The sequence below is a fragment of the Megascapheus bottae genome, chromosome 11, assembly GCF_031878675.1.
Source record: "Megascapheus bottae isolate mThoBot1 chromosome 11, mThoBot2.hap1, whole genome shotgun sequence".
Classification (NCBI taxonomy): domain Eukaryota; kingdom Metazoa; phylum Chordata; class Mammalia; order Rodentia; family Geomyidae; genus Megascapheus; species Megascapheus bottae.
The window spans coordinates 29457802-29483674 of NC_143519.1; the positions used below are offsets into that span (position 1 = coordinate 29457802).

At 34.3% G+C, this 25873-nt stretch overlaps 1 protein-coding gene across 6 annotated transcripts in view; it reads left to right on the forward strand.

The window, feature by feature from the left end:
- Window positions 1–25873, forward strand: part of Pcdh9 (protocadherin 9) — an 832893-nt gene that overhangs the window by 119791 nt on the left and 687229 nt on the right. Inside the window, exon 3 of one of the 6 annotated variants that reach the window (XM_090342056.1) lies at window positions 2273–2392. The exons of the other annotated variants lie outside the window; for them this stretch is intronic. Coding sequence (XP_090198182.1) covers window positions 2273–2377 — 105 coding nt within the window. The 3' untranslated portion in view covers window positions 2378–2392. Of the gene's footprint in view, window positions 1–2272; window positions 2393–25873 lie in introns of those variants that run through there. 6 annotated transcript variants of the gene reach the window in all.

Consider the following 25873-nt stretch of genomic DNA (forward strand, 5'->3'; position numbering starts at 1 on the left):
ACATTAAGCACGTTTGTGGAGATGCAGACTCAATAACTCTTTGCCTATGTTGCCTAGGATGTAGCTCTGAATATGAGTGAATCACCATGTGTTCGTCCCTGGTCTCTCTGAACCAGCAGGAGGAATAGGGAGAACATGCCCCAACCAGGTTGAGCCAAGAGAGGAGAGGGGGCCCACTGACTGTCTGCACCCAGCCCTCCTTCTCTGGAGCACAAACAGATGCTTGAGGCAGGTTTGGCAAGGCAGAAATCCCCCTCTATTCCAGAAGTGCCTCCCGGTAATATCGGTGCTGGAGCCTATTAGCACAAAGGTGGGCAGGACAGGGAGGTCCCCGTGTTTACTCTCACTATAGGTCTCAGCAGAGAGTGATAAAGCAACAACACATTTGTAATCAAGTCTTGTGCCTTGCCTTGTGCGCCTCACCTCGTGCGCCTCACCTCGTGCGCCTTGCCTTGTTGCCCCTTGCCTCTCAGCAGAAAGTAATTACCTACGATATAGCTCAAAGTTAGACATGGCATTACTCGGCCCCCAGCAACCATGTCTAATGAAGCTATTTTAAATTTTAATTGTTATTTTACATATGAAAAGGATTGTGTTATCAACACTAATTTTTTTTTTTTCGATCCTGGGCCTTGAACTGAGTGCCTGGGCACTGTCCTTGGGCTTTTTCAAGGCTAGAGCTCTACCACTTGAGCGACAGCACCATTTCTGGCTTTTTGCTATGTATGTGGTACCAAGGAATCCAACCCAGGTCTTTGTGCATGCTAGGCAAGCACTCTACCACTAGGCTAAACTCCCGGCCCAACACTAATGTTTTTGAGTACCAGTATCTTATGCTTGTGTATGATTACAAGTTCAGAATGTATTATTTCTGCAAGGTACACAATTATAAATATAGAATGTGTTATAACTTGTTGGTTATAATCATCTGGATTAAGAAAGATTAAATGATTATAAGATTGCTAAGTTACTAGTGAAGGAACACTTGATCTCGAATAAAATATCTATATTATTTTAATTCAAATACTAGAAAGAATCCAAGACCGAAAATTCCCCTATTTCACTATGTCTGTATGCATCATCTCTCCACTTTCTCATAGTGGATGTATTTTCACCAAACTTCCGAACGGCTAGCAATTTTCTGGTCTTTTAATGTAGAAGAATGACTTCTGTAAAGGGAGTTTTCTGTCTTTTAGATAGTGAAAGCTTATGAAAATTCACATAAATACCAAGGCTATTATAGAAAGAAACATTTACAGAAAGTCTTAGTAGTGGCAGTGATATACTGTGGAGATACAGAGATCCTCAATTATTTCACAGCGCTGGTATTTCATAAAGGTATGCTTCCACAATCCATTTAATCCCTGAGAACTGTGCTGTAGTGCTTAACAGGTAGTTATCAGCAGTTTATTTTTAGCTTTTCCTGCTCTTTTCTATTCTCTGTCACTGCAAAAGAAAGATGACCTCACAATTAAAGACGCTGTAACATAAACCCAGAGCTTAAGATGAATAGATTATTTATGCTGTGGTTACATGCCCACTTACTAATGTATACAGTGAGCATGAAAAAATTCTAGTTGGTGTGTGTTTACTGACATTGATAAAAATATATAGCAAAAACCTCACAATTTAGAATTAAACTATTGTGTTGCTCTACACTTTCTGTTCTGTGTATACACTTAAAGTATGAATGTACACACACATACATAAACTCATGCATTTAACATGTGATAAATAGATGAAAAAAATGCGCATCTTAATCCCTTGCTTTCAAATATTTTGTTTAAGAAATTCCATGAATCCCTTTGGATCTTTAAATGTTGAAATGCAAACTCACCATGAGTTTGCTGTCACACATAGGATATTGTCTCCCCAGTTCATTTTACCTAGCTACCTAGAAGCTGACTCAGTGAATGATGCTTAAGGGGCAGTCCATATCCCAAATATTGTTTCTGAAGTGCATTTTCTTTTTTTTTTTTTTTTGCCAGTCCTGGGCTTGAGCTCAGGGCCTGAGCACTGTCCTTGGACTTTCTCAAGGCTAGAGCTCTACCACTTGAGCCTCAGCACCACTTCCGGCTTGTTTCTATGTATGTGGTACCGAGGAATCGAACCCGAGTCTTCATGCATGCTAGGCAAGCACTTTAACCACTAGGCCAAACTCCCGGTCCCTGAAGTGCATTTTCTTAGTTAAAAACAAATCATATCTAAGACTCTCTCTGTGAAAGCATGAATGATAATGTACAAAGTTTTGTTTGCTATTTTGTTTTCTCAGAGACTTCCGTTGATGGATGGGATTGATATGGGCGTGAGTCAGATGCAGCATTGCTCTGGGAAGACTGAAAAGTCAATTGGCATCCACAATCCCGCCTGCTCATAAAGAGCAAGGCAACTCCAGGCACTGCAATTCAGAACATTGTTAGCCAACCATGGACACAACCTCAAGGATTGGCCAGTGATTCTACTCATGAATCATTTGGCCTCCATTTTTTTTTTTTGGAGTAGGTGTGGATTTCTTCTTAGCCCTCTTTCTGTACTGTGTTCAATGCAACTTCTTAGAGGTTTGTTTTCACAAATATTCTGCAACAGCGTGACATGCAGATGTTCAACCTTAGCTAAATAGGCAGAGGAGGAATGAATAGCTTAGAGCAATTTGCAAGCAAGCAAGCAATGAAATTCTCAGTGTTTGCTGATATTAGACGACAATAAAGAGGGAAGTAAAGGGACTTGTAAAAATCTCCAAACAAGAAAAGATCATTGAAATTACTTTCTAAAAGAAGTAATTTGAACATAAATTCGCAACCTTTAGTAATGATACAATAGTGATTCATGTATGTATGATATACATATTTCTCTATTCCAGTAGGAATTACATTAAAAAAGAGAATATTTCAAGTGTGCTAATAGGTTGTACTTTACATAAGTATAAGAACTTCTACTCTGTCTCTTTGTTCAGAAAAATGTCTAAACAATTCTTATGCTACCATAACTCAATGTTTTGAGTGTACTGAGACTCAGTAAATAAGTTCACTACTTTTATTACATTCATGTCCTTTTATTTCTTAGCTAACTATTTAATAGAATTCATAAAAGTAATAGGAAAATAACTCAACAAGTATGTTTAAACCTGGCTTCCCTAAACTGTACTGAAATCAAAAGCAATCTCAATGTCATCAGAGACGGGAAAGAAGGAATGTTAAAGATGATGCCACCCACTTCAATGGTAAGGGCAAAAACCATAGAACTAGTGACATGTCTACTCTAATGTTTTCTTTTATTTTCTTTTAAATATAGTTCAGTGATTTAAAATCACCAGGAAGAGTATGTTTGAACTTCTAGAGATGTGTAATAGATGTTATACGGTGCCATGAAGCACAGGGACCCATTATTACATTTCATTGTCTCTTTTATTACCTGAAGGTAAGTGCAGGCAATAGAACAAGGTGTCAAACTCACTTTTAACCTTTGCTAGAGCAAGAAGGTAGATGAAGGGTTGAAAGGTATTTCGAAGTTATTATCCTTAGAGACTCTTCACTTGCTGTCCCTTTGCAGCTCCCAAGCATGAATGTGAGCCAGTCTGTGGTGTCAGCCCCTCTCATCAAGTTCTACTTAGTCCTGTTGAGTTCTCCACAGGGCCTTTCACCCCAGTGCCTCTGCTTTATGTAATGCATTGTAGATGAGTTAGTTTTCCCCACTGTGCAGTCTAGTCATTTGAATTGTGCTTCAAAACACAGCAATCTCCATTTCTGGGTATTTATATCAAGTCACTTCTTTGTACCATTCCATTGAGGATGTAGTAAATCAATTGTTAGGTTTATTGATGGTAATATATTTAAGAACAACACGCCTCAGTATTATCTGATGATAGGAAGAAAAAAATAAGATAGGAAGTCATTGAAATAGACCTCATTTACCTGAATCATTGAAAATCTATGCATCAATTAAAATTTGACTTATAATATTGGGGTCATATTGGTCATGCAATTTTTGGCACATAATAATTGTCAAAGGTTGATCAATTAAATCTGACCCATTCTGTCAGTTTTCCGTTAGGCCTTTCTGTGAAAAATAGAAAACTGGAGCATAAAGCTGCAGAGCTAAAAATGTTTGAAAGAGCTAGAGTCTTGACAAGAATACTAGAGCAGTATTTGGAGGTGTCTGTGGGCAGATCTACTTTTTCATGATTTTGGTGTTAATCTATTGAAGTGCTTTAGTTGAGATGATCATACACATACAGATTCAAAGATGTTAATGTTAAGTTTAAGATATGAGTTTTAAATAAAGATATTATTTTTTAAAGAAAGACTTACCTGAGACATTCGATAAAAATAATATGTTTTATGATTATCTATCTTCTAGAATTAACTTGAAGAGCTGCTCTACTCAAACTAAACCAAGAATCCACTCTTCTTTTTATATGTGCTGTTATTTGTTTTTCCATTTGACTGAATCATTTATATTTATCTAAATAGGTAATTTTTGCAATATTTATCTATATTTTAATTTATATTATCTAATAAATATACTTAGACCATCATTCCCCATCAACTTCTAATAATAAATCTATTTCAGCAAGTAAAATGAGATTGAAAAAAACATATTTTAAAGTTAATTTCAACTTGTTTGTATTATTCCTTTGAATGCTTGGTTACTTTAGCACTTTTTAATTGGTGAATGTGTTAACAAAAAAGCTAAAATAAATTTTAGTTTAAATATATTTAACCAGAAATAGCAGTTAACATAATGTTGTGTATATTTTATAGATAAATATGTAGACAGACAGACAAATGGATAGATAGAGGTAGTTGGTCATGGAACTTGAACTTTGGGCATGGGTGCTGTCCCTGAGCTCTTCAGCTCAGGGCTACTGCCCTATCCCTTGAGCTACAGTGCCACTTCTGGTTTTCTAGTGGTTAATTGGAGATAAGAGTCTCAAGGACTCAGGCTGGCTTTGAACTATGATACTCAGATCTCAGCCCCCTGAGTAGCTAGGATTACAGGTGTGACGCACCAAGCCCAGCTGAACTTACAGATTTTTAACATTCAAAAATGTTGCAATTATTTTGTTATTCTATATTTTATACTCATTCATACATTTCATCTCTTATTTGTATTTAATAGAAATTTCCTATGCCTTTACTTTGTGATAGTTGTTGTCTTTATATAATAGTAGTACATGTCATTTTGTTGTTTCTGCTATATATTCTTTTTTCATATATTTTTATTATAATTAATAGAAGGGTTACAATGTATTCACCAGATAGAAGGTACATTACTTCACATACATTGATACCCTTTCTCATGTCTTGGTCCCCATTTCCCTCCCCCAACTCCTACCCTTCATCTTGTTTTCCTCCCTTCCCTATCAGAGTTCAAATATCCAAATCTGCTTATATCCAAAATATCAGATAATCAGGTGAAATACTGTAACAATATGAGATAACCAAGAGACAGCAAAAGAAATGAGAGATAACATAGTACATTAAGGACAACAATCACTCATTATATGGCTTTTGTTTCTATATCCTGGAGGTTCTTTCATTCAGCCTCATTCTATATGGCCTTACGTATCTAGGTTTTGTTCTATTGTAAATCTCTGCTAGGAGAGCCCAAGGTTTCTACTGATTATGGCAAATGAGGGAAACCATCGAGCCTATGTTCCTTTGAGTCTGGTTTATTTCACTTAATGTGATTTTTTTCTAAGTCTTTCCATTTCCTGGAAAGCAGTATGGCAGTTCCTCAAAAGACTAAACATAAAACTCCCCTATGACCCAGCAATTCCACTACTTGGCATTTATCCAATCGTCCAGAAACAAGGACATACTAAATCAACTAACACAATGATGTTCATTGCAGCACAATTTACCATAGCAAAGATATGGAACTAACCCAGATGTCCTCCAGTTGATGAATCGATCAACAAGATGTGGTATTTATACACAATGAAATTCTATGCTGCTGTCAGAAAGAATGACATCTACTATATATTCTATCATGAGAAAATGTGTATTTGTAAAAATGGACTCCTCTGTGTATGTGTGCATATGCGCGTGTGTGTGCACGCACGCATCTTACCAAATTTTCAAGAATGACTTTTTAGGTATTTCCTTAAATTTTGCAATACTATTTATAAGATATTATTTATAATTGTGGATTACATTTATCAATTGCCCATACATTATTTTGGATTAGTGAATAACAACTAATTACCATGTTCATACAGCCCTCTGAAATTTACCAAGATTATTGCTTACTTACAGTAACTACCTTATTCACCATTAGTTTCTTTTCTTTTGATTAAAGGTAGATAGTTTATCTATTTATAGGAAAATTACAAATTTTTTATAATAAATTTCCTTTAATATGAGTTTTAGTTTGTTAAAACAAAAATTAAATCCCTCTTCCTTTTTTTTTTTTTTACTGAAAACCCTATCAAAATGATTATCGGAGTAGAAAGTTCACTTAATGGCAGGTTACAAAAATTTTTCTTTAAATTCTATTATAAAAAGCCCATTTCCTATTATAGCCATAACAAATTTCTTTTTTTCTCATGGCAATGTCTTAACAAGCAAAATTTTCCTTTTTAACTTACTAAATTTTTCCATTTTATACTTTCGCTATAATTTCTACTCCATGTAATTTAATTATTTTGCAATATAACTGTTTTTTCAAAATTCTCATAATTTACACCAGACCAAATGAAAAAAAAACATAGGAAAATATAGTTAAACTTGCATCTAGATTTTGAAGTTATTTCCAGTTAAAAATGTTTAAGTTATTATTTAAAAACTGTACCTCATCAATCATTTGAACTTGAAAAAAGTTCACAAAGATGATGTATTCTTTTCACTTCATATAAACTTTAATAGACTTTATCTTTAGAACAGCATCATATTCACAGCAACAGAGAAAATGGGACAGTGAGTTTTCATCTATTCCCTGACCTCAGGGATATGCATTCTTCTTCACTGGTCACAATCTGTACCTGAATTCCACAGAGTACATAATGTGTTTTACTATAACTATCAAAACAGAAAGGAGAGGCAGAGACATATTACAGAAAAAAATATCTGCAGCTTCTGTATCTAAACCATCATTATTCCTTTGAATTCTAGAGTTATACTTACTGGATTATTGTAAGGAATCCCTGATAAGAATTTTTAAAGAAATGTGAGCAATATATAAACCATAGGCTTTTTCCTAACCTGCGACAATTATTCAGGTGTGCATTCTTTGAGTTGCTGAGCATGCTTCCGCTTTTGAGAACTAGATTCATCCAGTATCAAGATGAATCTGTTTTTTGCATATCTCTATTGTTAGAATGAGAACATAGTCTAGGAAATTAGGATTTACATGGAAGTTTGTGTGCAAATTCCAAAGCAAATGCATTTTTCTGAATTTCAGAAATAGAATGCTTTTCAAAGGATTTGGTCGAATTTTACTGTTTGTAACACTGTCACAACAAACATATGGTGTCAACATATGATAATTTACATGAAACAGTGACCATAATATGATATAGTAATAAGCAATATTTTCTAGCACACAAATGACTCATTTCCTTTTGCTTCTTTATCAGTGGCAACCCTATCCATATACTTAGTGTTATTTTCAAAATAGGTTAAGTTTTCTGTTTTAGTGTCTATAAAAATGCATTCAATGACATATTAACATTATTTTGTTCTTGAAAAGCCAACTATTCTTTATTTTCATATCTGTATCATTACAATGTATATAATTATAAAGATAAACATGGTATTTCTTCCTGTCCTTGGAAAACCATATGTCTTCAGCTTTGGCATATAGGAATCAGACTGACTTTTTCATAGAATATAAAGTCTCAAATTGGTGTTATTTTGCTCTTTTATAATTCTATAATGCACTTTCCTGTGCATGCTAGACATGACTTTATCTAAGACCTCGTTTTGGAGTGATTTAGTTGCCCAAAGGAAGCACCAGTTGATTAAAGCAGAATGAGTATGTGCCTGATATCATGGGAGAGGTATTTTATGCATAGTATCTCATTTAATGTTTTCAATGAAGAGTCCATTGATGGAAGCTGAGGAGCAGAAAAATAATAATGTGAGTAAATGTCACACTGCTATAAAAGACAATGTTTGAATGCAGAAAGTTTAACATATGTACATACTCTCCGATTATTACTGGTATTATTTGAATAAATACTAAAATATTGTTCAAATCTGGTAAAAACAAAAAGCCCAGGTAATTCGTACTTTTTTTTTTCTTTTTTGCCAGTCTTGTGGCTTGAACGGCAGGGCCTAAGCACTGTCCTCAGGCTTTCTCAAGGCTAGCGCTCTTCCACTTGAGGCCCAGCACAAATTACAATTTCTTCTTCTTCTTCTTCTTCTTCTTCTTCTTCTTCTTCTTCTTCTTCTTCTTCTTCTTCTTCTTCTTCTTCTTCCTCCTCCTCCTCCTCCTCCTCCTCCTCCTCCTCCTCCTCCTCTTCCTTCTTCTTCTTCTTCTTACATATGTGGTATCAAGGAATTGAACCCTGGTCTTCATGCATGCTAGGCAAGCACTTTATCACTAGGCCAAACTCCCAGCCCACAATTTCTACTTTTTTTGTGGTTCATGGGGCTTGAACTCTGGTTCTGAGCGCTGTACCTAAGCTCTTCAGCTCCAGGCTATCATTCTACCTACCTCTGTGCCTGGGCATTGTCCCTGAGCTCTTCAGCTCCAGGCTACCTAGTTACCCCTGAGCCACATCCCAATTCCCCGTTTTCTAGTGATTAATTGAAGATAAGAGTCTCATGTTCCTTAGTGCCCGGCTGTCTTTGAACCGAATCCTCAGATCTCAACCTCCTGAGTAGCTAGGATTACAGGTGTGAGCCACCATGCCTGGCTAACAATTCCTACTTTTAAAGTACGAAATATAAGTTTGAGTTCAGATTCAGAAAGAAACTTCTAGAAAGTTCCTGAGTTCCAATCTAAACTGTATTAGTCAATATATAAACCAAGTGAATTAAATTGTAGTATACAGAGGTTGTTAAGAAACTCTGAAATCCTTCTTGGCTACAGCTGTATTACATGCCGTGTGAGTAATTGGAATGCAACATTCGATTGAATCACACACAAGTCACAAACTAATGCCTACTTCTGTGCTTTGCATGCTTCAGTGAAGGTGGTAACAACGAACTAAACAATTTGAAAGAATATTTTCCATTTGGAAAAACATACTCGGAAGTTTTTAAATAAAGAATATGTGCCATAAAGAAATCCAAATGTTATACAGAGTTCCATCAGTGAAGGGAGACAACTTGATTTTCGACTATGGATTGCTGTCCAGTTTTTAAAATATTCTGGTTCCTTGCCTTTTCCCTGAGTGCTTGGCCAGATTCATGGGCCGAGAATGTAAGTTGGTTGGTATGTCTGTTGTAGAGAATGCACCACCTTGGTTTCTATGATTTAGCTTCCCAAGAATAACATTCCAAAAATTTACAGGATTTGTAAATTGGATGGGAGAATAAAGATTAAAAGAATTCGCTTTGAATTATTCTACGACAAAAATAAGAGAGTAAATATAATTTTGCTGTTTTCTTTAGGGAGCATGCAGGTAAAAAGAAGAAGAAAGGAAGAGAGTGGGGGTATAGGGGGGAGAATGGCAGGTGGTCTGTCAGGGAAGCTGAGAGCGGTCTCAAGTTTTGACGGCTGGCACAGCAGTGGTACTTGTGGGTTCATTTCTGGCTCTCATCAGTGTTAGCTCTGTCACTCGGACATGAAGCCTAACCTAAAGTCCATCATGTGTGAAGAAAAGAGACAAACAAATACAGGTTTCCAAGGGAAGAAAATATGCTGCAAAATAGTTGCCTCATACAACACATTGAATAGATACCATGAATCCGGGCATTCTCTTTCTGCTCCTCTGATTAAACCCTGTCTGTTCACTTTATTAGCAGGGTCATTTAGATAGTCTTAAGCTTATTAGTATCATTATTTTGTCTGGAGGCAGACATAATGACACTAAGAAGATTTTGCTGAAAGTCATAGCTACACGAATGGGACATTTGAAAATTGAAATGCTAATAGAACAGTGAGAAAAGTTAAATGAATTCCTAACCAGGTATTTTTACTGAAAAAGTGCTTATCACTGCTCTAGGTACTCTTAGGGAGCAAGACCTCTTCTGCTTCTGAATGCCAAGAAAATGCTCTGACTGCTTGTTTGTAGTCACAGGCATTATCTCTCTCTCTCTCTCTCTCTCTCTCTCTCTCTCCTCTCTCTCTCTCTCTCTCTCCCTCTCTCCCTTTCTCTCTCTCTCTCTCTCTCTCTCTCTCTCTCTCTCTCTCTCTCTCTCTCTCTCTCTCTCTCTCTCTCTCTCTCTCTCTCTCTCCCTCCTTTCTCTCTCTCTCTCTCTCTCTCTCTCTCTCTCTCTCTCTCTCTCTCTCTCTCTCTCTCTCTCTCTCTCTCTCACACACACACACACACACACACACACACACACACACACACACACACGGTACAGGCAGAAAAGTAGAAATATTTTCACTGGTATTAGTTAATGGACCGTTCACACTTAAGGGGAACACATAGAAAGGATCTTTATTTTATTTTATATGTCATTTTTTGTTAAATCTAGTATCTCCCTTTAAATTTCTCTAAATTCAGGAAGTTCTAAATTTAAATTTATATTTATGCTGGCAAATTACATCAACATTTTGGAAATTGGACAGTATGTCCTTTTTGATGAGATCACTGATCTTTGGTTGCACAATTTTCCTAAGACTTCCCATTTTTTGAAGGCAAATTTCCAGAGGTCAAAAACTGACCAAGAGACCCTGTCAAGCGTCTCTGCTACTGTATGGCTTCCTTAAGGCAGATAATGATTGCAAAGTTCAGAATTTACTGAAACCTAAATTTAATTAGATACATAGGCCACATAAAGCAAAATAGCAGCAAAATATGCTACTTATTCAAGAAATTGTTAGAACATTTTTCCTGAATTTAGCTAATCCAGTGTTTTCGTGTGTTTCAGAGCACTGAGATTATAGATGACAATCTTAAATTTTTCTGTTTTAAAAATTATAAAAAGAATGAAATTTTATTTTTCTTTAAAAAATAAAATGAAGCTGCCATTATAGCTGTATACTTTGTGTTTTAAATGTAGTTAGTATTTTTCTTTGGGGATGGCATAGTAATTACTGTTCATATCCAATCAGTGTCACAGCTGACCATGTATCATTGTTTAGTTTAGCATTCACTCAAGATGTTTGTTTGCTTTGTCTGTTGGTATTATAATCTGTATTACTAAAATAGGTAAAATTCTCATCAGTAAATGAATTTAATAGCCCATGATACCTCATTATGCTGAAGCCAAGATGAGAAACTGATTCATACTGCACACATGAAGAAATCTAACGATGTTATAAAACTCCACATTACACTTGGAAAGTAAAAGTTCTGGCAGCAAGGATATTTTCATTGTGCTTTTTAATGTGAAATAAAATGAAATAGCATAGAAATCAAGTGATTAGTACTCTTGAGATAACAATTTTAGCAAACAAAGTTGAAAATGTCTCCTCTGTCACAGAGAATACAAAACAGTGTAAAGGGGAAGATTCTGACAGCAGTTAAAATTTCAATGGAACTTTACAAAATGAGGTGGTTTCTAGTTTTGTTACTTGTTATATTTGGGGTTTTTGTTTTGTTTTTGCTTTTGGTTTTGTTTTTTGGTCTGGATTCTAATAGCTGCACCTGCATTCAGGTATACAGTTGTATTGTCAAGATTTTCTTTATTTTTTGTTTTTATTACATACTATCATCTGGATAATGTATAGAGGGTTTACAGTTACATTTGTCAGAACTTGGTACATTATTTCTTGAACCTTGATATTTCTTCTCATTATTTTGTCCCCCTTTCCCTCCCCTTCCCCTACAGTCATCTTATTTTCTCCCTTCCCTATTTCAAATAAACAAATAAGTGTATATACAGTATACCAGTATACAAATTCAGATACAGTAACTTAATAAAATTAACCATAAATGGAAAAAAGGAGAGAAAAAATAACTGCACATAGTACATTAAGAACAGAAAAAACCTCATGTTTCATTAACCTAGAGTTTATTTCGTTCAGTCTCATCCTATATGACCTTATGTACACAGCCTTTGAGCTACTGTGATCCTCTGTTAGGAGAATCCTAAATGTGTGTTAATTACAAATGAGGGAGACCATGGTGCCTATGTTTCTTTGGGTCTGGTTTACTTCATGTAATATGATTTTTTTCAAGTCTTTCCATTTCCTTATCAATGTGCAATATCATTTTTTTTTCTGGTGGCAGCATAGAATTCCATCGTGCCTAAGTACCATACCTTCTTGATCCATTCATTTAAAGAGTGGCATCTGGGTTGATTCCATATTTTAGCTATGGTAAATATTGCTGCAATGACCACTGTTGTGCTAGGAGCTTAAGTATGGCCTTGCTTCTGGACTTTTGGGTAAATGCCAAGGAACGGGATTACTGGGTCATAGGGGAGCTCTATGCTTCCTCTTTTGAGAAATTGCTATACTCCATTCCAGAGTAGTTAAATGAGTTTACACTCCCACCAACAGGGTAGTAGCCATCCCTTCTGGCCACATCCCTGCCAGTATCTGTTTATTAGATTTCTTGATAAGGTATATTCTAACTGGAGTGAGGTGGAATCTCAAAGTTGTTTTGATTTGCATTTCTTGTGTGACCAGAGATGTTGAGCATTTCTTCATGTATCTATAGGCCATTTTCATTTCCTCTTCAGAGAAGTCTCTCTTTAAGTCTTTAGCCCACCTTTTAATGAGATGGTTGGTTCTTTGAGGATTTGTTTTTGAGAGATTCAATTTTTGAGCTGTGGGTATATTTTAGATACGAGGCCCATGTCTGTTTTATGGTTAGTGAAGATCTTCTCTCACTCTGTGGTCTTTCTTTCTATTTATCCTACTAGCTGCATTTCTTTTGCAATACAGAAGTTCTGCCGTTTACTGCAGTCCCATTTGTCCAAACATTCTTTAATTTTGTTGTGTTTGGGCCTGTGCCAATGTCTTCTAGTGTATCTCCACTTCCTTTCTATAAAGTTTTGAGTGTATCTGCTTTTATCTCAAGGTCTTGGGTCCATTTGGAATTAATTCTGGTGCAGGGTATTTGTCTAGATCTTCTTTCTAATTCAATCCTGGTCCTGTGAAAAAGTGACAATAAACCATGTTGTGGAACTTTTGAGATTGCTGCCAATCAAATAGTACCGGTTAGTGGATTTAAACGTACAATGTAGAAAATAATAGTAATATAAACCTAACAGTATAAAATGTAGATGGATCTATTATAAACCAGATTTGTAAAACTATATATCCTTGATAGAGAATTAAGAAATTTTAAATTCCAGAAAATACCATCCCAGAAATGACCATATAAAAAGAGAACTTAATTTTGTCATAAAATTAAGATCAGAATGAATGAAACCTTATTTAAAACTGATAATTTTAGCAGAGATTATCAAGTCCTGTATTACAAAAGTATGAAATTGGCCTTAGTATATATCTAAAATCCTAAATCTTGTTTCTGCATGATTTATGTGTTTCTCTATTCTTGATATAAATATAACATCTCTTTTACAAGTTTAAGAAGTTTACCTTCAACTCCATAGGAACAAAAATTATGAGAATCTGAAAATATGTAAATCTCAGCAAACATTGTTTATGACCTTAATGTGATTTTATTGAATGTGAAAGTACATGGCCCGGGAATGTGGCTTAGTGGTAGAGTGATTGCCTAATATGCAGTAAGCCCTGGGTTCAATTCTTGGTACCACATACACAGAAAAATATGGAAGTGGTGTTGTGGCTAAAGTAGTAGAGTGCTAGCCTTGAGAAAGCTCAAGTATAGGTCCCATACTTTGAGTTCAAGCCCCACGAATGGAAAAAAAAAAATGAAGGAAAGTGCATGATCACACTTAACTCATGAAGAGTCAATGGGGGAGAGACTGTCATTATAATGAGGAAATGAACAAAATAGACATTGAAATACTTGAAACAGTGTTCACACCATTCCAATGTGCTAATATAGTAGACATACAAATACATATATGTATGGTCAATGCTTATGTATTAATACTGTTGGTATACATATCGTGCAACCAATGAGAGGTAGAGAAAAATCAGCTTTTTGGAACTACAGGGCTGATAACCTTACAAAAAAAAAAACAAGGTCTATGGTTGGAGAAGATTTTGAACTAATTCTGGGTGTGAGTCAGATTTTGAACTTGTTAGAATCTGCATATAACAGTAAGAGAACAACACTGGCAGCAAAATCTACAAGTCATGCCATTTCTCATGTTTAACAAAGCATGATAATATTTTGTGGTTGGAATTTTATACACTTTGGTTTTTAAAATTTATTATTGCAGATTGAAGTTTGCAACACATTACTGTACTAGCATCAGCTCTTGAATTTTTCATGCAAATTTTTGTGTGAATACAACACAGATACTATTTTATATTTCAGTTTTATAGAAGTTTATAATGTTTTCATTGTTAAATAAGGAATATATTGAAAGCTAAATTTCACTGTTCCAAAGGGATACAGAATTCATTTAAATTAATACTTGATTTCAAACTGGTATGAATTTACAAATTCATTGGAGGAGAAACAAGTGAAACATTTAAGGAAACATTTTTAAGAGCTATTGAGAGGAGAAAGAAGTGGAGTCTGAGTCATTTCATACTCATCGCCAAATAGGAGAACCACTGAAAAAAAGTACAATGAAGTTCTAAAAACAATATCCCATTCACTGTTATTGTTTAACAAAAATAACTTTCCTGAATATTTTGGGAAGTGATTTAATATGAATATGGCTATGGTTATAGCTAAGTAGCCATGTAACTCAGATCAAATCACTCTTCACCAATATAATTTCTCATTGTTTCAGAATCATAATTAAATGTGAGCATGTGAAATTTGCTATGTTCAAGTCTTTCTGATTTGGGATGAATCATTATTGGAATACTTTACCTTTTTATCTAACATTTTCTGGCAAACAATCCTTTCTCTTTTTATCCCACAATATTTCAGAACTTTATTGTAATTTGGCACAAGGTTTACTTTTTGCAAAGCCATTATTATTTGGCGCATGTGATGTCTTACAATATCCTTTACTTGCCCTTTAGAGAAAAGATAAATTTCTAAATTACAAGAGTGTTTGACATCTAGCAATTATAGAACAAGCACGAAATAAAGAAATACGTGCCATCATTATTCTGAAATTCAACACTTTCTAATAGTTTTTCAAACTAAGTATTTGTGGCTTGAACACAAGTATTTTACAATGAAAATTTACAGTAGGGTCTTAAAGCTTTGCTTTAAGCAAGGCTTTTTCTAGAAACCTGTTAAATACATAGACTACTGAGATACACAAATAATTCATAAACACATTAAAATGTAAGAAAGACTACCAGATCATGTTTTCAAGCAACAAAACTCTTCATGAAGTACATGTAGCCCATTTATTTATTGACTATCTCTATCATTATAATTAGCAATATTATTATTTTTATTATTTGTAGTAGTAGCAGTATTTATCTATAAAACTTATTCAAAGGGACTTTGGTCCAATATGTATACAGTACATTTTGATTAGTAAACTGTGCCATTTTCCTCCATCTGTCCCAAATCTATCATCCCTTTATGTAACCTGGCTTTTCTTTCACATATGTGCATTGAATATTATAACTACATTTGTCCATTCTTTGTTTTTCCATTAAAAACGTATTAACTTCATTTTTATTTTCTGAATTCCTTCTAAGGTATCAACTAGAGGTTATGGTTGGTGCAAAAGAGCAGAGATCTGAACAGTTGGAGAGAAATTGAAATGTAAAAAAAATAATGGAAGGCTACCACACCTATTTGGTTTATTATGTGCAAAATGGTAGATGCAACTAATTATCCTCACAATTTCAGTAATAGCTGAATCTAGGAACAAGCATAAAAAATTCACTAAATATAAAATTTGTGGGATTTTTTTTTGCTTAGAAGTATCTTTGTGAACATCTGAAAGGAAACAAAATTTATCTTTAAACACAAGTGCTGAGAGTATCACAATTACTTTTAAATGGAAGAGAACTTGTAAATAAATATCTTCCCTTGTATATTTTAAATCATTATAAACCTGTATAATGATTATATACTGAAACTAAGAGATTATTTTCAGAAACAACTTGTTTTCGTAGTGTAACTTCTTTTAAAATGCAAATTTTTATGGAACTCTATATTACTTAACTGCAGAGCGCACATTCTCTTTTACTTCATATATCCATGGTATAGTGTAATACATAAGCATTCTATATGTTTAATAACACAAAGACATACCTCCCATAAAATCAAAGTTAGTGGAAGTTGAATGAAACCCCTGAACTCATTAAGACACACATACTTAGATAAATTTTTGCACTCTCTCTCTCTCTCTGCAAAGGGAAAGATACCTGGGGTCATATTTCTTGGGAATATTAATAAATAGCAAACTTATTAAAATGCCACATAAAATATGATTTTATGTAAATAGGTCATTATGTTTCTGCACTTATATGCATTCCAATGAAAAAAGTGACATTTAATCTCTAATTACACATTCCCACAGACAATATTTCGTTTTCTTGTTAAATATTCTCTTCCTGAATTCATTATTAGAAAAAGAATATTAGAAAATGATGCATTCCTAATTATTGGCATTATGTAGTCTGAAATGACCTTAAAATTCATATTTTAAATGAAGTCATTGAATAGACATGAAAAATCTGAAAAAAGGAATGCATTTGTTTAATTGCTTTCATAAAGTGTAATCATTCTCATCTCCCTGGTTATATTTTCTAATGTTTTAGTGACTACACCCAATCTTCCCTGACAAAAATTCTGAGTGTATTATAATTCAAATGTCATAGTCTCTCTAACCTTTGACTTCCTTGGTAGGTCCAAGAGATAATATATAAAACATTTCAGTAATATTTTAAATGACATGATTTATAATACAGTATTTACAAAACTCTAGTATTCTGAACTTACTTCAATCCATTAGCCACCATTCCCCTTATGGGATGAAGTGAAAATTGCACTCTTTCTAAGTCTTCCCAAATCCTCCTAAGGAATAGTGAGGTTTCTCTCTGAAGGAGAGTACACAATGATTAGTTTGCCAGGAATGAAAATCTCCCTCGTTAGGTCATTTTGAAAAGAATTTCATATCATTTTTTCCCAAAGCCTTCACTATTTTTTTATCAATCTTATAATGAAAAAATCTAAGAAATGATCCAGGAATAAAAATAAACTGTCATAGATGACTACCCCATAAAAGATATGTCACAAGCACATAGAAGTGGTTTGATAAAAATGTATCCAGTAATCACGTGAACTGCAGATTAGTCCTAATTTAGAAAGTCATCTGAACTTGAGGTATCCTCATTCATAGATGCTGGATAATGCTAAACTGCAATCCCAAATGATGCCACATCCAAGAGACATGGGTTACTATGATGTGCTAGAGTATGTTCTCATTCACAAAACTCGAGATGAATGTCCCAACAAGATATTCAGGCAGAAAAACAACAGCAACAACAACAACAAAAACCCTGATCTTTAGGCAGTAACTCTGGGAGACAAAAAAAAAAAACATGAAATAGACCAAATTCCCCATTTTCACTACCTTTCACATTGCCTTGTAGCAGCAATTGCTGAGAGTGAGGCTCAGCAGCTTTTTGGGCTGATCAGGCTATTTTGGTGCTATATCAAGAGAAAATTTTGACAGTCTTGGCTGGCAATTTAACCTCCTTCAGAAGTGCTACAAACTGGAGGGGAAATATCTTCAGAATACTAAATATCTATCTTGTTTTTTTAAGCCAGCTACTCTCTCATAAATAATAGCTGTATTTCATGCATGATCCTCTTTTTGTTTTGTTACTACAGAAGAAGCCAACTAGGGAAGAGAGGAAGCAATGTAAGCTAACATATTTCCAGTCTTCTTGGCAGTACTGATGAAAATGTCTATGTGACTTTGTAATGATCCAAAAGAAATCAAGAAAAAGCATGTTGGCCTGTGTTGTATAAGTAAAATGTGAGCAAACTGGAGGAGGGGCCATGGACAGCCCATGTTTGCCAATTGAAAGAACAAAGATTGGAGTGAGATTGTGTTACAGCTCCAGAGCATGCTTCTGTTCATAGAGAGGAAGAAATGAGCATTTAAAGTCTTTTTTAACACTTGGAACTTGCTTTTACCATTTATCTGCCTAGTAATGGTTGAATTACTTACTATATTAAAATTTATTTCTTAGGGAAGATTAGAAAGAATAAACCTTTCTCTCTGTAGATTAGAATAAAATGGGCTTTGTGACATATTTGTAAAATTGGTCCTAAGAAGATTTATACTTGTATCCTATAATCTCTGCTCGCCTGGAGCATATCAAATTCTTTTCTAAGGCCTAAAATGGGAAGCAAAAGGGAAAATTTCAGCACAGAATAAAGCCCTGTCAAAATACAGGTAGCCTAGGTGTTGTACTCTGGCAGAAGATTTTCAGAATAACGTGAAAATTCAAGTGTCCATGGGTTTTAATATTCAATGAAAAATAATAAACATTCAATAACCAATCTCATGTTTTGGAAAACTGTTGAAGTTTTCTTCATTTGGGTAAGTGTTATTGACAGATGAAGACATATAGTAAGTGTAATACTACTTTTGGGTGCTGGAATTTACAATATTAGAAACACTGAAGACTTTTGAATGCTAGTACTTTGGTTTGAACTTAGGACCTCACCCTTGTTAGGCATAGACTCAAGCTTCAGCTAATCATTTTTGTTCTAGATATATTTTAATCTTGTTTTATTCCTATGGTTCAGCTTGAACTGAGTGATTTATATTCATTATGGCTTTTAAAGTACCCAGGAAAACAGGTGCATGATACTAGAGTCAGAAATGGAGGAATCCTGCTCATCTTTTGCCAGAGCTGACCCTGAATTGCAGGGCCATCTACTACATACCAAGGATTACAGGCATGAGCTACAGTCCCAGGACTCGAAGATTAAACTTTTACTTTTTTTTTTAAATGAAAAGCATGGAATCTAGAGAAACTTAAGCAGAGTTTTGCCTTTTCATCTCATTGCATAACTTAGAATGTGTAAAATGTAACATTCATTGGCCTTAGTGAACTCACAGATTCTTTTCTGGTTCAAAAAATTGGCAGTTTTGTCATTGTGCTTTAAATGTTTTAAAGCATACTGGGGTTTTTTATATATGAAGATTTTTGCTACTGTCACTACCTCTGAGACACTATTATCTAAGTCACCACCATCATTTTCCTTATTTATGGCCAAGTTCTTGGGTTGCACAACTGATCTCTTATACTTCTGCAGTGTGTACTTTGTATTTTTCTTGCTGTTTCTCCTACACCCTAGCTATGTTCTGTTTGTATTTCCTTACTATATGTTATCATATTTTATGCTTTTATTTTATTATCCGATTAACTCTTTCAATTTTTTCCTATTTGCAAAGTAAGTCATGATGCATCTGTCACCAGAGAGGATGGGGGAAGATAATAGAAATTACAGGCTTTACTTTCTACGCACTTTGGATCTTTGAAAGATGTGCTGAAATCAGTCACCTATAGATGCTTGACATTTTTTTTCTTTAACTGAACAACATGCAGCAGGCTCTGTCCTGTGTGTCCCAACATATTTTACATGATGCCTGGTAACTGTGATTTGAACCATGGGAAACTGATGTTATTTAACTAAAACATAGCTGCTATCTATCTATCTATCTATCTATCTATCTATCTATCTATCTATCATCTATCTCCTATCTATGAGGATGAAATCTGCCTTTCTAAGTAACTTATTGATTTAAGGTATACTTCTGTGATAAAATCATTTTCCATTCATTATCAAAAAGCAAAAATAGAGACTGCGGAAGATATACAATTTATGATGTTATATCTGTAAAGGATTTTCCTGTATGTGATACAGGATATATCAAGCTTGGTTCTATTGGATTCTTTTATGTCAAATAATTATTTTTTCACATTATAGATTCTGATTTCTAACACTGACAATTCACTAGTATATGTGGTGTGGTTGTGGGGAATGTGTTCATCTTATTTGGAGATCTAATTATCCTCTGTTGGTCATTTGAACAAGCATATTATTTGTCCGACTTTAATACATTGAAGTGAAGGATATTTACTGGGATGCTGTTTGTCAAGCCATGGAAATAGAATGTAATAAGTCCTAATTAAGGTATTTTTTTGTCTCTGTTTGAGAAATGTTTTTCTTAAGATCTAGGAGCCAGTGATTTGAATCTGATCCTGTGTCCCTTTAATTTTCAATGTTTATATTCAACACTGCTTATCAGTGAAAAAATGTAATTCATCTTATGGCACTTTTGTAAATACTTGAATTTTACAGTATTTTTGTGTATATTTGAAAATGATTAGCTCATAATAAGACAGTAGTAAGGGTATCTTCCCAATTTCCTATTATTTGTTTTGTTGTTTAAATTGGGGCATTAACTATTGCTTTTATCTATAGGGAAGGCAATATTCTGAAAACAAAACTAGGATCCTGGGGAAAATATTTACAGACTTGATTGTTTTTATATTTGAAATATGCCCAATATAACGCTATTTTTAATTACTGATATAAAACCATATACATAGAATACATCTCCTTTAATGGAAAACATGGAAGGTGAAATTTTTCTAATTTGAACAGTTAGAAAGTGTATTTATAAGATATATACCTTCAAATCAGCAAAAGGTTTCCCAATATAAAATTGAACAGCACTGTTTTCCCCAAACTAGTGAAACAAGTAACACTTCAATTATCTTTTACCTGTGTCTTATATTTCTAGGAAGTCTGTATGGACTAGAAAATTAAAAAGAGAAGGCATATTTTCAATTGCATTGTTAAGTTGTTGGGAAGTGAATGTTTGTAGACATGTTAATTAACAGATTATGCCACATATATATATGCATAATCGCATAAAGAGCTTTCCAAACCATTTTCTCTGATGTTTCAAGGATGCAGTTCGTAGATATGTATTCTGACATGTCCACTTAAGGAATTTTGGTGCTCTCTATTTAGTTTCCTGCTGACCATTTTCCTGTCAGGTTTTTTAAACCCTTAATGCCACATGAACAAAATGCTGATCTAAAGTGGGAAGAACAAACTTTAAAATACTGGACTTTGCAGTTCACGTGAGTTTACATTTAATGCAAAGTACTCAAACTAATCATTTTCCAAGAGTTCTCTTGGTCTCTTGGTTCATTGTTTTAAAAACAATTTTAATTATGTTCTTAAATCTAAGTGCCAGTCATTGTACATATAGATTCCCTTCTTGAATAATTGTTTGTTAAACATGTCATTTGAAATAGGATGTAAAAATCAATGTTAATAAATTCTTTAATAAAAAAGACATTTTCATTTCCAATCTGAAGACTGATATTTTAAATCAAGGTAAAGGGCTTCTTTTCAGAATGTTTCTGTTGCTTTCCCCAATCACTTGTTCAGATACCACAGAATGCACCTAACCTAGTTATGTTTCCAAGATGACTTATGTTCCTGTACTATGATTAAAATACCACATTAATTATGTAAAGCTCCATAAACTAGAATTCAACAGAGATAATAAATGCATATTAATAATGCATAAGTTATTAACCTGTATATTCTTGTTGAACATGAGATGCAGACAATATCTTCACTGCACAGTTAAATTGTATCTTTTCTACGTTTTTATTTATTCTACTATGAAAAATGGTACTACTTGAAACTTCTCAGTTGAATAGTATTTTAGTAAATTGAACATTATCCATGTTCTAAGGTACAGAATTATTTAGCAGATTGAAAATCTTCAGTAATCTTGTAATCTTCATGAGCTTTCTTTTTTATTTAACAAAGACCAAACATAAAACAATGTCTGAAATAAGCAAAATTTAGAAAGCATTTATTTTTTTATTTATGTAGAAATTTGAATAGTTTTCTATTATTTAATATTTGTAAATGAACACAATACCTTGGTCTGAATTCAATACCATCAAAACAACTTACAGACATCGTGACATTAAGAAGTACCATTACTGATATTAAGCTGTAATTGGAATTTTTCTCAAATTAGCGTTTTAGAAGTGAAAATCAAGAACAAAAGGTACCAACACATGAAGGATTAAATTAATTGATTCAAACTTAAATTAAGAATTAAGAATTAAAGCACTTCTCAGATTTTTACTGAGAGGTGAATACAAAAATTCAAAATTATGTCTTATTAGAGAATTACCATAAAATGTCATTCATAATAAATTACACATGGACATTTGATTCTGAACGTGTTTGTACAAATATTATTACCTGGTTTTTGTTTCTATGAAATCCAAAATTGACTCATTAATTCAGATTTGGATACACACACACACACAGACACACACACACACACACACACACACACACACGTTGGGCTTGAACTCAGAGCCTGGGTGCTGAGCTACAAGGGGTCCTTGATCTAGCACTCTACCACTTTAAGTTACAGTTGCATTTCTGGTGTTTAAGTGGTTGATTGGAGAAAAGAATCTCATGGGAATTCTTTTCTGCCCTAGCTAGTTTCAAGCCACTATCCTCATATCTCAGCCTTGTGAGTAGCTAGAATTACAGGCCTCGGCTTCTGCTTTATTGCTTATAATTCTCAATATACCACGTAGTCACTGTTAACTGAACTCACTCTTGGACTGAATGCTAACACTACATAGAACTCTAGCTTGACAAATACACTGGAACTGCATGACAGCCTTTTGAACATTGTACTACAAAGCCAGAAATTGCCACAGTGCATGTGTATATTAGATAAGTATTTTTTAATTTACTATTCAGAGAGCCATTTAATATACTTATGACTAAAAATTTCAGAGTTGGTGTTATGAAGTCAATGTGGAATTCATATACAAGAATAAAATATTTATCATGGCTTAGAGGGTAATTGGTTAAATATTATATAAACTATGATTCAAGAATGATATAATCTTATTTGAAATTACTATAAGTTCTACTCTTTTAGCAAATTACAGTTTCTTTCACACTTAAGAAAACACATTTAGAAATTATTTTTATGTCTCTTATATGCTGCCATATTTCAAATTATTAGACTAGATTTCTTTTCCTTGCTGCATAGGATGGAAAGTATTATTCTATTGCTTCAATCATCCTAAGAAAGGATACTTTGGAAATCCTTCCTTTAGATGCCCTGACTCTGGTGTTTATTGTTTATCGATCATATCTTTGGGACACTGGGATCATTCACACTACATGTTTGTGCCTTTAATAACCCAGAACATTGGGAGATTTTTTTCTATTCCTGCAATGTGATGTTTCTTTAGCTTCTTTCCAAACTGGCCACATCAGAACTATAATAGAGAATTGCTTTGTGATTTATTGAACTGTTATAAAAGAATTTTATATGAATATGAACAAGGTTGCTAAATCATGAATACTATTGTATTTTGATTTATTGACCTCAATCTCTTCTAATGGAAGAGTCTCACCGCGATAATTTAGGAATGTGCATTGGATTTCTGAACCTTAAAAGTTTCTGTATTTCTACCTCACGATAAGTAAGACATGGTTCACACCATTCAAGGACTTAACAGTCTAAAGGTAAATGAGATATTATGGGGGATGTACTAAAATAAAAGCTTTTGGAAATAAAACTTGCCATTTAATGATAATTCGGAGAGAAAGAGTGCATAACGAAAAGGCAAGGGCTGGGAGTTTGGCCTAGTGGTAGAGTGCTTGCCTAGCATGCAGGAAGACCCGGGTTGGATTCCTCGGTACCCCACATACACAGCAAAGAGCCGGAAGTGGTGCTGAGGCTCAAGAGGTAGAGTGCTAGCCTTGAGAAAGTCAAAGGATAGTGCTCAAGCCCTGAGCTCAAGCTCAGGACTGGCAAAAAAAAGCATGACTTTTTTGAGGAGCCATGTATCAGCATAAAGCTTCCAACAGATGCAGGGACCAAAATGAGAGAAGTTTCATTTAACTCTTCCTTGAGATTAATGGGAGGGAATTGGAAACAAAGGGGTACCTGTTAGACAAATAATGCAGCTCTTGTATCTGGGCAAGGAAGACCTAAAACTCAACACAAACCTAAGAAAAATTTTGCCTATCTATTGGGGGCACTAAATACCCCAAACACTCAACTCTTGGGGGTTAACAGAATAGGAAGATCATGACTTCAGCATTATTGTTTGAATCCGAAATTCTAAAATCATAAATGGCTTCACATCTCCCTATGGAAACACCAAACAGTTTTACTTCATTAGAACTTGTAAAATAGTATCCAAGAAGGAGCTAAGACTACCTATGAAGTGATCTGAAATTATATCATTATGATTGTGAACCTGGTCTAAAGGTGAGACCATGAAAAATCCAGACTTTAAAAGAATGATCTTAAAAAGAATGATCAAGATCAAAGATCTTTAAAAGAATGATCAAGTAGGCTGATGGATAAATCCATATATACATAGTATGGGCATCAAAAGGAGTAGGTTGTCAATATAAATCAAATTCTTACTTAGAACACTAATTTAACTGACATGGTTGAAAACCATGACTGAGTGGCAATTTTAAGGAAAGATTGACAATTGAATGGAAAATCTGATGAATCACAATGAGCAAAAGAATAGGAGAATCCGTTAATCTATGTGTAAATTCATATTTTCAAATAATGTTTATGTATCCATTCCTTCATTCTAAAACATATCTTAGTATAGGACAGTATTATATTTTTTGCCAGCCCTGGGGTTTGAACTCAGGGCCTGAACTCTGTCCCTGGGCTTTCTAAAGGCTAGAGCTCTACCATTTGAACCACAATACCATTTTCACCTTTTTCTATGTATGTGGTACTGAGGACTGGAACCTGGGTCTTTGTGTATGCTAGGCATAGACTCTTACCACTAAGCCAAACTCCCGACCCACTGGACAGTATTATTTTAAAAGTCAATGGTACGTCTAACATTAAAGGAAAAAAACCCCAAATTCTTTTAAAATGTATTTTTCTTATAAATGTGATAAAAGTGAAATAAAAAAGACACAAAGGAGTAAAATTTTCTAACTTGGTGATCCCATTATGAGAAATATAAAGCAAAGTTTGCAGGGAAACAAGAAATAGTCAAGAGGTAAGGGAGGAAAAAGAATTGTTGCTCATTATTTTTATAGTAATGTATAGAGGGGTTACAGTTACATTCACCGGATAGTATGTGTGTTACTTCTCACACACTGATAACCCTTCTCATGTTTTTTCTCCATTTCCCTTCGTTTACCCCCTCCTAATCATCTTGTTTTTCCCCCTTCCCATTCCTATTTCAAATAGTTAAAGAAACCTATTTACAATATACCAGGTAACAAGTACTCAGATACAGTAACAACATGAGATTAACCAAAGGACAACAAAAGATAAGAGAAATAACATAGCACATTAAGAACAACAATCACACAAAATAAAGCTCTTGTTTCCATAGCCTAGAGACCCCTTCATTTAGTTTCATCCTATATGACTTCATGAATCTAGGTTTTATGCTATTGTAATCCTTTGCTACAAGAGTCCTGTGTGTGTACTAATTATTACAAATGAGGGAAACCATTTAGCCTATGTTCCTGTGGCTCTGGCTTACTTCACTTAATATGTTTTTTCCCAAGTCTTTCTTTTTCCTTACAAGAGGGGCCATGTCATTCTTTCTGAAGGCAGCATAGAATTGCACTGTGTATAAATACCAATTTGTTGATCCACTCATGAAATGAGGGGCATCTGGGTTGGTTCCATATCTTTGCTATGGTAAATAGTGCTGCAATGAACATCATTGTGCTAGTGGTTTTAGTATC